The sequence below is a fragment of the Eptatretus burgeri genome, chromosome 10, assembly GCF_056783735.1.
Source record: "Eptatretus burgeri isolate ZD-2024b chromosome 10, Ebu_testis_v1, whole genome shotgun sequence".
In the NCBI taxonomy this organism is placed as follows: Eukaryota; Metazoa; Chordata; class Myxini; order Myxiniformes; family Myxinidae; genus Eptatretus; species Eptatretus burgeri.
In genome coordinates this window covers 25,364,878-25,381,391 of record NC_140970.1, presented here as the reverse complement: position 1 = coordinate 25,381,391, position 16,514 = coordinate 25,364,878, and the positions used below count along the sequence as shown (strand labels likewise).

At 42.0% G+C, this 16,514-nt stretch overlaps 1 protein-coding gene across 1 annotated transcript in view; it reads left to right on the top strand.

The window, feature by feature from the left end:
• The window catches only part of LOC147018114 (inositol 1,4,5-trisphosphate-gated calcium channel ITPR1-like), a 489,954-nt gene that overhangs the window by 16,991 nt on the left and 456,449 nt on the right, over positions 1–16,514 (top strand). The window contains exon 2 of the mRNA XM_085900071.1: positions 10,643–10,713. Coding sequence (XP_085756197.1) covers positions 10,643–10,713 — 71 coding nt within the window. The remainder of the gene's footprint in view (positions 1–10,642; positions 10,714–16,514) is intronic.

Sequence of the window (16,514 nt, the reverse complement as noted above, 5' to 3'; positions counted from 1 at the left end):
GTATTATATCAGGCCCAGGTAATTAATTCTATTGATTAATCTGATTTCGCATGATTTTCGAACGATTCATTGTGCTTTGTATTTTATGCTAATTAGCCTAATTTAAAAAATAAATTTTTTTAATATATTTTGCCAACCTGGCTTGTATCTGGCAACACTTAAGTAATGTTTTTTGACAAAAAACTGACATGTGTGGTAATTACAAGGAAAGAAAATGGAAATTCTTGCATTTTTGTGGGAATTATTGTTTTAAGTCAAATTTAATTAATATGCAAATGATCTATTTAGCATAAACAAAATATATTTTAATACGTAAATGTATAAGCTTTAATTTGACAGAGATATTGACATTTTTCCGATCTTTGTGAGATTCGTCTATTTTTGATTGGTTGCCATGGAAACAGTTTAATAAAGCATAATGCAAATGAGCTATTTTTCTGGGAACATCTTTTTTCTGATACTTGGGATATATATGAACACTGTGGTATCAGTGAAAAATTGTCGCAAGGGGAGTGCAAGGTAGGTACCACTGGCCCCCGGCCAAGTATAGATAGAAAGGATACAAGGAAGATTATTATTTTTTGATGGATCTTTGAAGATTAGGTAAGATTTGGGAATGGAAAGTTGTAGGAAGAAATCGTGAAGGTAATGGTGAGAATGGGTCAGCTCAAGTAGAAGAAAGATAGTGTGCCAGCAGGAGGAAGAAGAAGAGACAAGAGGAAGAAGAAGAAGAAGAAGAGGAAGAAGAAGAAGGATCGGGACTTGTGGGTATGCAGGGAGAACGGTTGTTTTTTTTTTTCTTTCTTTTTGAGTTTAAGACAAGAAACAGAGTGTTTAGTTGGGAGGGATGGGGGCGTTGGGAAAGTGGGCAAAATAGGAATTGAAGGTAATCGAGAGAGAATACAAATAAAAACGATCATAGTCATACACCAAGAGGGGAAGGATGGGTCGGCCTCAAGGAACCCAGTTCAACAAGGTCGACGAAAACTTACAAAATAGCACGATTTTTGAAACAAAACTGAACTAGAGGGGGAGCACTCGGTAGAGTGCAAAACCTCCGCCGCCAATACTGCTGGGTCACTTAAGTGAACCTGATATCCTATTCATTGTAGGTCAAAACGGATCAGACTCTGCTGAACCATGATTGAATCAACTAAACTAGATCGACGCGCATGTAGAAATGCCCAAAAAAAAAATCGAAATTTTTTTGAAAAAAACGTTGCAAAATTTGTTTGTTTTTTTCTCCAACAATTTTTTGTTTGGGCGGGGGGGGGGTTGGAAATCACTTAAAACATGTAGAAATGCAAAAAAAAAATTCAAATATTTTTCAAATAAAATCGAAATTTTTTTGAAAAAAGTTGCAAAATTTTCTAATTTTTTTTTTTGGACAAGTCCAAAATCTAATGGCATGATCCTTGGACCATACGTAATCCCCCCACCAAGTTTCGCCGAAATCCGTCCGGGAGTTTTTCCGTAATACTGTTCACAAACAAACAAACAAACAGACAGGGGTGAAAACAGTAACCTCCATCCATCTTCGATGGCGGAGGTGAACTAGGAACACACAGAAACATGTAGGTGAGAAAATAAACAGTTAAAACATGACAAATAACAACCAGAAACTTAACTTTGAGAACGTCGGCAGAGACCCCTGAGAGAGACCTGCGGTTGCTGCAAACCTAGAACCAGAAGTCCCAAAACTGATGGTAATAAGGAGAATATACAAATAAACACGATCGTGCACATTGACGGGATGATGGTTAGGGCTCAGGGAAACCCCATATGATGTGACCAACAAAAACTCACCAAATAGCACAAATTTTGAAACAAACCCAAACTAGAAACATACAGTAAACATGTAGACAACTCAATAAAATCAAAACGTGACAAACAGTTAATTTTCTGGAATTTGTTGAATTTGTTTTTCACTTTGAAGTTGTGGGTTACAATGTGTAAATTCACCAACACTCACTTTTGTTTCAACCAAAAAACACAACAACCAACAAAATTCACTTTTGTTTCACCAACAAAAGGTGTGTGTGTGTGTGTGTGTGTGTGTGTGTGTGTGTGTGTGTGTGTGTGTGTGTGTGTGTGTGTGTGTGTGTGTGTGTGTGTGTGTGTGTGATTCTGTTAAAGACAAAGATTTATGGTCAACTTTGGCTAAATTCCAAACAGAGCTGCCTACCCAGATTTCAGGCTTGTTTGCTTCTTTTGAAGGTGCCTTCTTTTTATCCAAAACAAAGGTTTAAAAAATCAAAACATTTAAACAGCCTGGGACGTGCACCTTGACCGCATGGCCAAAGTACATAGTCCAGCAAGACTGTCCCATTGGCAAACACATGCCCGTCATGCCCAAAGGCTGAAGCACATGGTCAAACAAACACACATCCTAACCCCGAAGAGCCAGAATGCATGGTCATACAATTGGACCACTCCATAGGAGTGAGTCCCCATGACTTCAACAGCATGCCGTCTTGAATCGGGCTTATTTGCCCTCATCAGGATGGCATACCGTATAAACATCGAACCAATGATGACCAGATTCATTGTTTATACATCAGTCGTTCCTCCTGGTTGTAATGGTGAGCATCAGCCACGGATTATGTCTCACACAGTGAAACACATGATCGGCGATTGATGTATTAACGATGTTTCCTTGGTTCGGCGGGTTGCAAATCAACCACGAACACCGATTGGCACCACCAATCCTGGCAGGGTGTCACTACTTCACGTATTAATGTTTCCGGTGGATTGACAGTGACAAGGGGGGCCCTTGACATCGATATGTACTTGCTTTATCCTACCTGATCATGTTCAGCCAAGTGGAGTTGCCACGTATGTGCCAGCTAATGTGTGGAGCCATTCGGTGGGGTAGAACTTCCCGGCTAACACTACGTGCCGATTAATGTATGCTTGACCAATGGAGGAAAAGACACTAGGAACTGGGTTCTTTCACAATAATAGCAATTTATTCGTAGCAAGGGTGAGGAAAGTTATGTAACACAATGAGCAAGGGGTTTAATACAAAAGATCCATACAGCAGGGCAAGCAAGGATTGGTGAGGTGCAGCAAAATAAAAACAATTATTTACAAATACAAGAGAGACAGCGCAGAGTTATCCCTATCCTAATCTTATACAATCTTAATTATGCTTACAAAACAGGTGCCATCAGAATCATTCCCCAAGGAAATTAGAATAGTAGAGAGAGAGAGATAGAGATAGAGATAGAGATAGAGATAGAGATAGAGATAGAGATAGAGATAGAGATATTGAGGTGGTGTCGACCTCCCGATTACTAGGCGAGGATGACAGACCAATGCAAACCCAGTCGCTAAGGAGGGGAAAGGGGGGAAGGAAAACTGAGGGTATCTTTGGTGCGTGGTCGGAGGGAGGCGCAGTGAGGTATGCGGTGATATGCAGGTGAAGTGTGGAAAGGAAGGTGCGAAGATGTGGATCAAAGGGGGTCCGAAAGATGAGAAGAAAGTCCGAAAGAGAAGTGCAGAGAGGTCTGTACATGTAAATGCTAAGGTTGTCTAAATTGCGCTCGGTCTGGCATCTGGCTTTCCCACTTGGTCTGCACTCCGCTCGGTGGATCTGTTCCACTTGTTCCACCCACTCTGTCAATCTCCGTTGTTCACCGCACCATGACCCCAAGGACAAGAATGCGCAGCCAAAGAACAGAGCCCTTTTTTATAATCACCTGTTGGGGTCAGCGCTTGGGAGCCATCAGATCATGGAGGGCGATGGGTGCTTTCCAGGGCCCTCATTGGTGTATGGATGATTACCATGATGTATGGATGATAGCTCCACCCATGCAAGGTTTTGGGAGCGGAAATATCCTCGCTCACCCCGAACTCTGCCACGCGATCCATCACCGAGGTTAACATGGCGCCGGGGTATTTGGTTTGCGCTCTCGGAATTGGGGTTACTTAGCGAGGAGTGCCATGTTGTCCCTGCCACCTGTGGGCAAATGTCAGGTCTGACTTTGGAAATAATTGGAGTTGTGAAAGAAGTAGTAGTAGAGAGATAATGTGATAATTAATTCTCCTTTGAGTGTAAAACAGTAAAATGTACATTCTTTATTGACTTTTTTATTTTTGCTTCGATGTCTCTTTTCCCGTCATCCATATTTTTCTTTCTTTTTGCAGGTCTTCCCTCTTTCTTCATTCCTTTTCTCATGATATGTTCCTTTGTTTTATCTGTACTATTCCATTTCAAGTTCTTCTTTGTGTTTATAATTCGGTGTCACATTCTGCAAGAGTTACATGAAATGGCAATTTTGGAGAATTCTTTCAAACATAGATTTTCTTGTCTTGTGACTCAATTTTTTTCTTGGGGGGGGGAGGGGGTGGAGGAGAGGGGTTTCCGTTATATTATATACAAGTGTCTCAGAAATCTGGACCCAAATGAAAAAAAAACACGGATTTTACTTAACTTTATTAAATGTTCAAAATGATTCCCATTAACTTGCGCATACATAAGAATTATTGCACGTATGTTTCTCTGAACATTTCTTAAGAAGGAAAGACTAATGTCAGCACATTCCTTGTGAATATTTTTCTTCACCTCTGCTGTACAGCTTGATATTGTACCATAAATCACAGATTTCAGATGTCCCTATAGGAAAAAAGTCGAGTGGCATGAGATCTGGACTATGTGAGGGTCATTCTAAGGGGTCACTACATCCTATCCACCTCAAAAGGATTATTTCATTCAGCCTTGCAGTTTTGGACCCTGGTGGCATAATGTGATGGTGCCCCATCCTGTTGAAAGTACACTTTTCTCAATTGCGCGAAAGGCATACCATCTAAATGAGGAACCAAAAGCTCTTGTAATATTGTGAGGCAGCTATCACCAGAAACGTTCTCTTCATAAAAGTAGGGGCCGAACAGAACGTCACCATGAATAGCACACCACACCATAGTTCTAGGGTCATATTGAGCATGAGCTTTATCAGTCCAATTAGAAATCGCATCGCATGACGATTGACTCTCCTGGTAAAATAGAACGAGGCTCTATCACTGAAGATGATGTCAGATAATAATGTTGATTCCACATCAAGTATATGCATTACCCACTCACAAAATTCCATATGTCAGTCGGCATCATCTCCCGAAGGAGCTTGAACATAGGCAACCTTGTATGGGTGGTATTTATTCACCTTTAAAGGAGTGTCTGTAGATCTATCGTCTGTAGAGGAATGACGATGACCAGTCCAAGGTTTATCAGCAATGCTTCCAATCGTTTTCAGTCGTTGAAATTTGAAACACTTTACCGACAAATGGATGACTTGGCTTTGGCTTCTCAGGGTGTTTTCATGCAATAACTGACATGCCTCTCTCTGGCTTTTTCCAATAAACATGTAGCAACACAGGTTTCACCTTCTCTTTATTGGTATAATGAGCCATGAGGGTATTTTGTTTACCTGTAATATATAATAACCAACATAAGAAACGAGCTTATTTAACTTTAAAAGTACAATGTATATTTTCCTTATGGGCCCAGATTTCTGAAACAGCCTGTATATACAAGGAACTTGAAGACAGAAGGAAGCCATTTTCCTCATCAGGCCTGGGATCTATCAATGCATGTTAGAATGCACACATGATGTAGGTTGATCGTCCGTGACCGAGCATATACAGTGCCTTCAGAAAGTGTTCACACCCCTTGACTTTTTCACATTTTGTTGTGTGACAGCCTGAACTTAAAATGGATTGAATTGAGATTTTTTTGTAACTGATCCACACAAAATACCCCATAATATCAGAGTGGAATTTCTGGTTGAGAATTTTTTTACAAGTTAATAAAAAATGAAAATCTGAAATGTCTTGCATCAATAAGTATTCAACCCCTTTGCTATGACACTCCAAATTGAGCTCAGGTGCATCCGATTTCCTTTGATCATCCTTGACCTCTCTCTACAACTTGAGTGCATGTCGGTGTACAAACGGTGCATGTCAGAGCAGAAACTCTACCATGAAGTCGAAGGAACTGTTCCTTAGAACTCCGAGATATAATCGTGAGGAGGCTTAGATCTTGGGAGGGGTAGAAATCAATTTCTGGAGTGTTGAAAGTTCCCAAGAGCACAGTGAGCTCCATCATTAGGAAATGGAAGGAATATGGAATGACCCAGACTCTACCTAGAGCTGGCCATCCGACCAAACTGAGCAACTGGGCAAGAAGGACCTTGGTTAGGGGAGGTGACCAAGAACCCAATGACCACTCTGACAAAACTACAGAGTTCTTTGGCTGAGATGGCCGAACCTGCTGGAAGGACAACAGTCTCTACAGCACTTCACAAATCTAGGCTTTATGGGAGAGTGGCCAGATGGAAGCCACTCCTGAGAAAATGGTACATGACAGCACACCTGAAGTTTGTAAAAAGGCACGTGAAAGACTCCGCGAGCATGAGGGAAAAGATTCTGTGATCTGATGAGACGGAAATTGAACTCTTTGGCCTGAAAGCAAAGTGCTACGTTTTGCGGCAACTGAGCACAGCTCATCACCGATCCAACACCATCCCTACCATGAAGTATAGTGGTGGCAGCATCATGCTATGGGGATGCTTTTCAATGGCAGGGCTGGGAGACTTGTAAGGATAGAGGGAACAATGATTGGAGCCAAATACAGGCTAATCCTTGAGGATCACCTGCTTCAGAGTGCAAAAAGACCTTAGACTGTGGCGAGATTTACATTCTAACAGGACAATGACCCCAATCATACAGCCTAAGCAACATTGGAATAGCTTCAGAACAAGAATGTGAAAGTCCTTGAGTGACCCAGCCAAAGCCCAGACTTGAATCCCATTGAGAATCTGTGGAAAGACTTGAACATTGCTGTTCATTGACGCTCCCCATCCAACTTGACAGAGTTTGAGCAAATCTGCAAAGAAGAATGGGAGAAAATCCCCAGATCCAGATGTGCAAAGCTGATGTAGACGTACCCAAGAAGAATCAAAGCTGTAATCGCTACCAAAGGCGCTTCTACAAAGTACTGACTCAGGTGGAGGAAGGGGGGTGGGGGGGGGGCTCAACACTTATGTCAGTAAATCAGATATACTGTACCTATATAAAAAAATTTTAATCAATTAAATTTTTTTCTGAGAACATGTTTTCACTTTGTCATTATGGGGTATTTTGTATAGATCAGTGACAAAATATTTTTATTTAACCCTTTTTAAAATTCAGGCTGTAACACAACAAAATGTGACAAAAGTCAAGGTGTGTGTGTGTGTGTGTGTGTGTGTGTGTGTGTGTGTGTGTGTGTGTGTGTGTGTGTGTGTGTGTGTGTGTGTGTGTGTGTGTGTGTGTGTGTGTGATAACGCACGCACGTGCACACAGATGTATATATGTATGTGTATATATGTATGTATATATATATATATATATATATATATATATATATATATATATATATATATATATATATATATATATGTGTGTATATATATATATATGTGTGTGCATGTGATAACAGAAACACTGCTTCTTTAATTACTATGTACTTGCCATAACACAAAGTAGAATGTTTTGAATGTTACATAATGGTTCTGAAGGTGGATCTTGCTGCTCTCAATATGACTGCCATCTCCGCATGGCTCCGGCTCCTAATTTGGGCACTTGTGTGTGCAGTGGGCAAGAAGGTGCAGCGAGATAGAATCTGCTATTTGTTAAATGTTCTTGCTTGGCTTCCTCCCTTCCGTTTTGAATTACCCATAAATAATCCTTACGCTTGTTTATATAATGAATGAATTACATTACACGATTAACTGTCACTGTTGTCACGAATGCGTGCATCACCTTCCTGATACATCTTATAAACTCTCATCAATCCTGGCCTTGTATATTTATTAACCCTTTTCTTTTGTGAACTTTTCCACCATAATTGGATTTGTCATTGTGCTATCATAGCCATATAGTAATCATAAAAGTAGCAGTGTACATGCACATGCAAACATGTATATTCATCATCCAGCAACTGTCAGACATGTAAAAGCATATTGGAAAAGGTTTCCCAAGACGGGACAAAATATTTACCTGGAATCAACATTCATAGATTCTATCCGTCTTCAAACATCATACACCATTTTATTTGAATGCATTTATGAATGCTCCAGCTCTCTATCTTTATGAAAAAAATTGAATTGATGGAAATCATCCATGCATGGAAGTAAGTATCTTCCTTGTACATATTATCACCTATAGCAACAGTTCATATTACAGGTATTTGTTTAATTCACAATTAATAAGACAGTAAATGCCTTCGAGATGTGCTGGTGAAGGGAAATACTCACTCTACCCCTCTCAAAGCCTCCCCCGGTCTCACACCCTCCAAACGCCTCCTCCCCTGTTCCAAACTGTGTGGAACTCAAACATCCGAGGTCACTGCTCCAACCTGATAGGTCTCTCAATCCAGGGTGCTGCTGATAAACGGCATCATCTGTTTAACAGAATCCTTCCTCCCACAGGACATCCTTGACTCCTTATTGTTTTTCCTTAGCTATTGTCTTCCCCAATTCGATATGCCTCAACCCTGCCTGGCAGTGGAATTGCACTTTACCTCAATAACTCAATTTCTCAACTGTCCTTTCACTGTTGGAGTTTTGTATGCAACCTGTGGCTGCTGGTTGCATCATTTTTCTGGAAGCGCGGCATTGCCGCTGATGTAGTGCCCCTATTACCAGTAAGCTGGTACTCATGTTGCCCACCTCGGAAGGATGATAGGCTGAGTCAACCCTCGTGGTGTTATTTCAACGGGTTGGCAGTGGCTCCAACTCAAGACCTCAATATCTTAAGCCAGCCACCTTAACCGTTAAGCTAACACCAGGCTGACCTTGTCCTGATATTATACCTCCAACCCCCCAGGGAGTATGTTTGGCTGTGACTGCCCCTCCGCTCCCACATCTGCTTTGTCTTATGTTGTATCGTTGTCCAAATAGTGACGACTTCATCTACATCGCTCTTTCAGACAACATGGACCCACTTTTATCCACTCACCTCAACTCTCTTTTCCTCATATGTGGTGACTTCAGTTGTTACCATGCCAATTGGTTGGGTGTCGGGTCCTCTCTCACAAGCTATGGCACTGCGGCAAAGGACTTCTGTGACTCCACGGGATTGACTCAATCTGTAAACTTTCCAACTCAGATTTCTCCCAATGGCAAATCCTCCCTTCTGGACTATGTAATGACAAACTTCTCCACCAATATCTTCTACTCTTCCTCTGCTGAAATTTGGACATCTGATCATCTTCTTGTGAGAGTCAACATCTCTTTGGCTATTCTCAGAGAGTCGCCTCAGCGTGGGCGAGTCTGGAAGTTCACTCAGGCAGATTGTCGGGGATTGCAAGTAGCCATCTCACTTCAGGTCTGGTCTTATATATCTACTGCCCCTGATGTTAATTCAGTCGAGAGTTGTCAGAAACTTCTCTATCTTATGCACAGATCCATCCCACCCCGTCTTCAGTTACCCTACCCTTGTTCCCACACGTCGTACACTGAATCCTGCGGTGCGGCAGTTGCTTCGAAACAACTTGCCTTCTCTTCCTGGGAGGCAATCCCAGATCATTCCACAAAGCCTGCAACAAGTGTATGTCCACTCTGAGGAGTCTAAGAGTCTCAACAATTTAAATCGATAGATTAACTCATAACCCATTCACAACTATTTGAAAAATCGTGCTACATATAGTTTTTTTTTCTGCTTTATCTCTCAATTGTGCAGAATCACTTGGAAAATACTCGTATTTGGATCTGGATCGGTGTCCTCACCAAAATCGAATAAATTCGTCCTTGTCACACAAACCCGTCCACCAAGTTTCATCCGAATCTGTCCATACCTTTTTAAGATATCATGTTCACAGACAAACAAACAGATAAACAGCCAAACAAGGATGAATACATAACCTCCGTCCACCGGTAACCAGGTGCAAAAACTGATCCCCTTTTTCTTTCTTTCTTTGTGTTTATTGTATACATAGTTGAGGCTCATGGAAGAGCTTGTATTAGTACACTGAACGGATCTGGATGCAACAGGACAAAAGGAACAGCAGAGACAGAGACGGAGACAGAGAGACAGAGGACACCAACAACAGAGTTGAAGGCCAAGACAGTGGGAGGCAGACAAACATTGGGTGTGAGGAGGAATTGTGGAACAGGAGAGGATGCATGGGATTTACTAGATGGATATAGAAGGAAACTTTCAGGAGGGAAAAACCTGGAAATTTGCAAGGAGGAGAGCTTGGGGCGGAGTGAGGGAGGGTTAACGAGGATAGAAAAGATCATTACATGGTTTTGGATTGGGGACGATGTGAAATGGTGGTGAACAGCTGGTCTTTGAAGACCTGGAGGGAAGAATGAGATTGAAGAGAATGTGTAAGTTGGTTCCACAGGTGGGAGAAAAGAGTGAAACCAAGAGCACAATCCAATTGACCTTTTTTTAAAGTTCATGAAACAATTTAAATTGATAGAATAGATTAAATACGTAGAAGATAGGTAAACTGAAAATTAGACTTCCCACGTTTGCATCATTAGTCTTCGTGTTGAAACAGTGACTCGTTTGTCATCAGGTCTTCTGTTTTTTAGAACTATTTGAGAAACCACAAATCGTTTAGCTTATTCCTTTTCATTTCTACCCACTTTCTCAGCCTCGTTGATGACCGCTGTGTGATTCAACCACTGGCCGGTGGTCTTACTGACCCTCCGAAAAAGTTTCGAGGTAAGAAATTTTACCAAATGCTTTGCCTACTTACACACCACCCCTGGAATGCTCACATTACAGAGACATGTGCATGTATTATACCACAGGCCATTGATTGACATTTATTGTGTCTTGCATACTCTCTGCATTGATATAATTGTAGAACAATGCACCGCCACTCTTCCTCATTTCATTTCCAGTGAGATGCTTCTGCAAAAAAATATTCTGCACTTGTGAAATCATGTAAAAGTGGGCCAAATGTGATCGGAATGTTGATGCAAATAGGATCTGCCTGTTTTCCTGGAAGGGAAGCGCAGCTTACATCTGCGACTTCAAGTGGTGCGAATTGCAGATAATTATATTGCTTTGTTCATCTTTTATAGCAATTGTAACTGTTTAAATTGTGCTCTTAATAAACCATCCCAACTATATCTGCCCGAGCACTCCTCATCCTTCCATCAATGATGCTTGTGCCTTAACATCTATAGCTTTAAATGAGCCTGTAGATATATTACATGCAGGATAAGAGCATTACGAGATACCAATGTACTTTTGTATGAATAACAAGAACATGAGGAAACAATATGTCTGGTGTTGGTTTAATGGTTAGGGTGGTGGGCTTGGGATCCAAGGAACCTGAGTTCAAATCCTGCTCAGCTGTTGAATTAATACCAGGTGGGGTTGACTCGACCTGTCATCCTTCCGAGGTCGGCAAAAATGAGTGCCAGCTTGCTGGTATCCTGTGTCGGAGTGGCGACCCGTCCAGGATTGTGTTCAATAGCCAAGGAGACTGCTTAGGCAGTACCAACGCTCTGCACAGAGTATGGCCCTGATGGATGGATGAATGGATGGATGGACGGGTTGACTCTGCCTGTCATCCTTCCGAGGTCGACAAAAATGAGTGCCAGCATGCTGGTATCCTGTGTCGCAGTGGTGACCCATCCAGGATTGTGCCTGATAGCCCAGGAAACTGTTTAGGCAGCAACAACACTCTGCACAGAGTATGGTTCCCAATGGATGGATGGATGGAAGAAACAACTCCAGAGGTTGTTGATGGATGGAGACTCGAGAGGTATGTACACTCACCTCTAACGTATCTAGCCTGGGTTTGAATCCTGACCCAGATATAAACTGTTATCCCGATGTTTCACAGGCACTTGGATGGACTTTAAACTAGGCATCCTGTCTGCTGGCATTAGTTGGTGTATGTTAAATATCCCATAGTATCCTTCGCAAAGGGGAGGTGAGCTATTGCTAGCACCTTGGCCAAATGTCGAATTTCTGCCCTTCCTTTGTCAGAGTGGTGACCTTTCCAGGATAGTAACCTGAGCCATAGAAACTGCTTCAGCAGCACCGATGCTCTGTATAGACCATAACCCATGAACATGATCATCCTATGTCTCATCCGTTCTCCCTCCTCTCCAACTCCTCCTACTCCCGTCCCCTCCCCCTTGCCACCTACTCCTTCCTCCTTCACACCTAAATGTACATGTCTTGCATTATTGATGTGTTTTGGTTTTACTTTATTTGTATGGGTACTGTGGTTGCTGTGGGGGATTTATTTATTTGTTGTTTTGGTCTAAAACAACATTTCTCACTCTTTTGAGCCCCATATTAAAATATTCATCAAGATGTATTTTCAGCCGCTTGTGCACTAAGTCCTGAATCGTTGAGTTTAAGAGTCGTCTAGCTTGCGGTTGATTGTTAGGAGATCCAAATTAAAATGTTCAGTTCCAGTGGTGCAATCCCTCGGATGTGATTGTTAATCCGTCTATACGCACTCTTCATTCAGGTTGTGCCCGTAAACACATTTGGCAAAGCACAGTCAGGCAATGAAATACTTGTCAGGTTCTTCAGACTCTGGTATTGAGGACACAAACTATAACGGTGACACAAAATCTGTGCAGCAGCCCTGAGAACCCAATCTCTCCTGTCAATTTTGCAGCCACATCCATAACAACCGATACTTGCATCGTACACTGGTTGTATGCCCACCCGACTTTCACAGCAAATGAACTGAAGACTGTAATTTTGATTGCGGTTCCAGCCACCGAGGCCTGCTGCTATATTGGGAATGTCATATGATTGTATCGACTTTGTCAGGCCCACAGATGAGATGTCGCTACATGCTCGTAACAACATTTCCCAGATTCCCAAATGGGTTTTTTATTTTTTTTATTTTATTGTTTTCAGATTCGGTTGTTTTATTTATTTTTATTTTTTACTCTTGATATGCATATTATTATCCAGACCTCATCCTTTTCCATCTTATTTAGATGCCGCTCCCTTTACCCTTTGAACTCATTTGATAGCACAATATAATGTTTATGAATTTGCAGAGAACAAAAGGGTAGGAGAAAGATGTAGAATTGATATTGAATGTCACCTCTTGCAATGCTGAATGATTAATAAGTCTTGTGGCTTAGCAAGGAAGCGTAGCAGTCAGATATCCTATTTGTAGCAGAAGGCTAAGTGGAGATGTGGCAGTTGCTATGGTAACACGTATCATTGCCAATATTCATATCTGCGGCAGCAGAAGGGACAAATCCTGTGGAGTATGTTGTTGACGGAATTTGTTTTATTTTTAGATTTCAATCTGATTCTCGTTATTTTTGTGCATCATTAATTTGCAATTAAGGCATAGCCAAAAGGAGTGTTTCATATATGCTGTGATGACTTCTGGAGATGAAGGGATGCAGCCAGAGAATGAATAAATAGTTGGGGTTGAAGACTTTGCATATCAGATCGTCGGTGACAGAAGTCTCATTTGAATATGAAGATTCCTACTTCCAGGGAAAGTCTGCGCAACACAAGGATATAAAATTTCCCCTGTACTTGGTGTTGCATGCTCCCCTGTTGTTGCTCATTTACTTTGTTGTTGTTTTTCTATTAAATCGAGGCTCAAGGAAGAACGAGGCGACAGAGCAGAAAAAGTGGTGCAGCAGGGAAACGAGCGGAAGAATGAACAAATAGAAAATATGAAGGGGAAGAAACGTGGTAGCAAACTTCAACAAGGCCCACAAGAGTTTCAGCATGGACAAGGACAAAAAACAGTAAAAAAAATAAAAAAAAACAGTTGTGAAGACAGACAATGAGATGTGCAAGTACATTGTATCAACAAATGAACACCAATAGTTAATAAAAACTGTTAACCAAGACAATTCTGGAACAGGTATCCTCAGTTTCTGAAGACAACTTCTCAGAGCAATGAAAACTATGGTGTTAACTTAGTGGTTAGGTTGACTGGCTTGGGATCTCAAGTTCTTGATTTTGAGCCCCGTTGGCTGCTGCATTAACATCAGGTGGGGTTGACTCAGTCTGTCATCCTTCTAAGGTCGGTGGAATGAGCACCAGTGTGTTAGTGTAGGGTTGCAGCATCAGCGGCATCCTCGCTCCCCAACAAAATGATAGCTACCAGGCAACCAAGCTGCCATACGCAAGAGGAAGAAGAAGAAGAAGAAGAAGAGCAATGAAGATGGTGTCTGGCCACAAAGGAACCAAGAACCGGAAACACATGGATGTGATGCTCTCAGGTTATTGCCCTACCACACAGTCACAGTGACATTGTATGAGTGGTTATACAGGAAATACTAAGTTGCCATCGATGTCAAACTTTTGAGTTGTCATTGGACTCGGGACATTGTGAATCAAGACTCAGATAAATTTTATGTTGAGCTCATTGTAGTCGTAAAGTGTTAAGGCCCTGTCACACCTTGACGATTTAGCCAGCGTATGCCGACGTATGAAAAATTTGTCTAAAACGCTGGCACACGTCGAATATGTTATGGGTAAGTTTTGTACACGTTAAGAGCACGCTGAAGCACGCTGGCATACGTCGTAGTACGCCGAGCACGTCGACAAATTTTAAGCATGCTCAAAATTTTTCGACGTATGCCAGCGTATGACTGACACGTTCCGCATACGCTGGCCATAAGTTGTAGGCACGTTATGTGATCGTTGACACATGTTACTTGTAAGTTACTCATAAGTTGAAACACGTTGAGGTAATGTTTAGCGTACCCGAAACTTATTTCTAACCTATGAGTAACATGTTGTAGGCACGTTCCGCTATCGATGACACACGTTGACACACGTTACTTGCAAGTTACTCATAAGTCGAAACACGTCGAGGTAATGTTTAGCTTACCCGAAACTTATTTCTATCCTATGAGTAACGTGCTTTGAACCTATGTGTAATGTATCTCCAACACACATTGACGTATGTAGACGTATTTGATTGACGTCTTCCGAACTTCATTGAGGCATACTTGTTTCCAGAGGCAAGGTGACGCAAAGTCAGTGCCAGCCTCATGCTAGGCTCAAGCGGATCCCTGTAGAAGGTGTACTGCTTGGTTATCCTTGGACCCACTCTGGCTAGCAGCTCATCGAACATCGCTGGGGGAATACGCAGGAAGTTGGTGAAGGATGCATGGTCCTCGTTACGGAGTTCCACCATGAGCTGGTCATACATGCCAAAATGCCGTCGCCTCCCAATCCATGGTCTCACCCAGTTCCTTCTCCTCCGTTCACCTCTTCTTCTCCTGGCTCTATTGGCACGCAACTGGTGCAGTGTCAAATCGATGAGGTCATGTTGATGTTGGAGGACAGGTAGTAGGTATTGTCTTCTCAGCTTTGCCAGATCCTCCATCTCTTGGATGACATGGACATGTACTCACCACGGAGTCTGAAACACTGACGGGTTCCTCCGGTGAAGCCCATTTGTATATACCAATTCCCCTAAACGCTGCCAATACGCCATTATACGGTAGCTGTAAGTTAGAAACACGTTCAGTAAGTTCTGTGGTCGTCCGGAAGACGTCAATCAAATACGTCAATGTGCGTTGGAGATACATTACACATAGGTTCAAAGCACGTTACTCATAGGTTAGAAATAAGTTTCGGGTAAGCTAAACATTACCTCGACGTGTTTTGACTTATGAGTAACTTACAAGTAACGTGTGTCGACGTGTGTCAACGATCGCGTAACGTGCCTACAACTTATGGCCAGCGTAGCGGAACGTGTGAGTCATACGCTGGCATAAGTCAAAAAATTTTGAGCATGCTTAAAATTTGTCGACGTGCTCGGCGTACTACGACATATGCCAGCGTGCTTCAGCGTGCTCTTAACGTATACAAAACTTACCCATAACGTATTCGACGTGTGCCAGCGTATTCGGCAATTTTTTCAGACGTCGGCATACACTGGCTAAAACGTCAAGATGTGACAGGGCATGACGGTGATGTTGACACTTCGATGTCTAGTGTGGTTATGATTTAAATCGTCGAGCGGCAGCCTTTTAATAGGCTACGCCACGTGATCATCAGCGATACGCTGCCGCACGCTATGCATACGTTAGACTATCATTGGGCATACGTTGTGAACGCCAACAACACGCTAAGCATTCGTTGGTATAAGTTATTTATAAGTTATCGAAACGTTCTGTGTACATTACTAATACGTTATGCATACGTCCAACTCGTTATGAATACGCCAAAAACTTAAAAAAAAACATTAATAGTTCAGCGTACGCCAGCGTTTTACATACATTTTGATACGTTGCCATACGCTGGCTAAAACGTCAAGGTGTGACAGCCCCTTTAGCAAAGTGGTGTTCTCTTTGCTGAATGTTTGGTGAATTCAGCTTTCATGGCCCAAACATTTCAAATAATGCGCAAACACTTTGTTCAAAGATGTAATTGATCAAAACTGATTACCTTCCCCAATCATAAGCTGAACACTCACCTCCATTCTAAAATCTTTGTATTCTCACATCTCTCACCAATTCCCCATATCTAATCCCATGCCCCACCATCCAGTC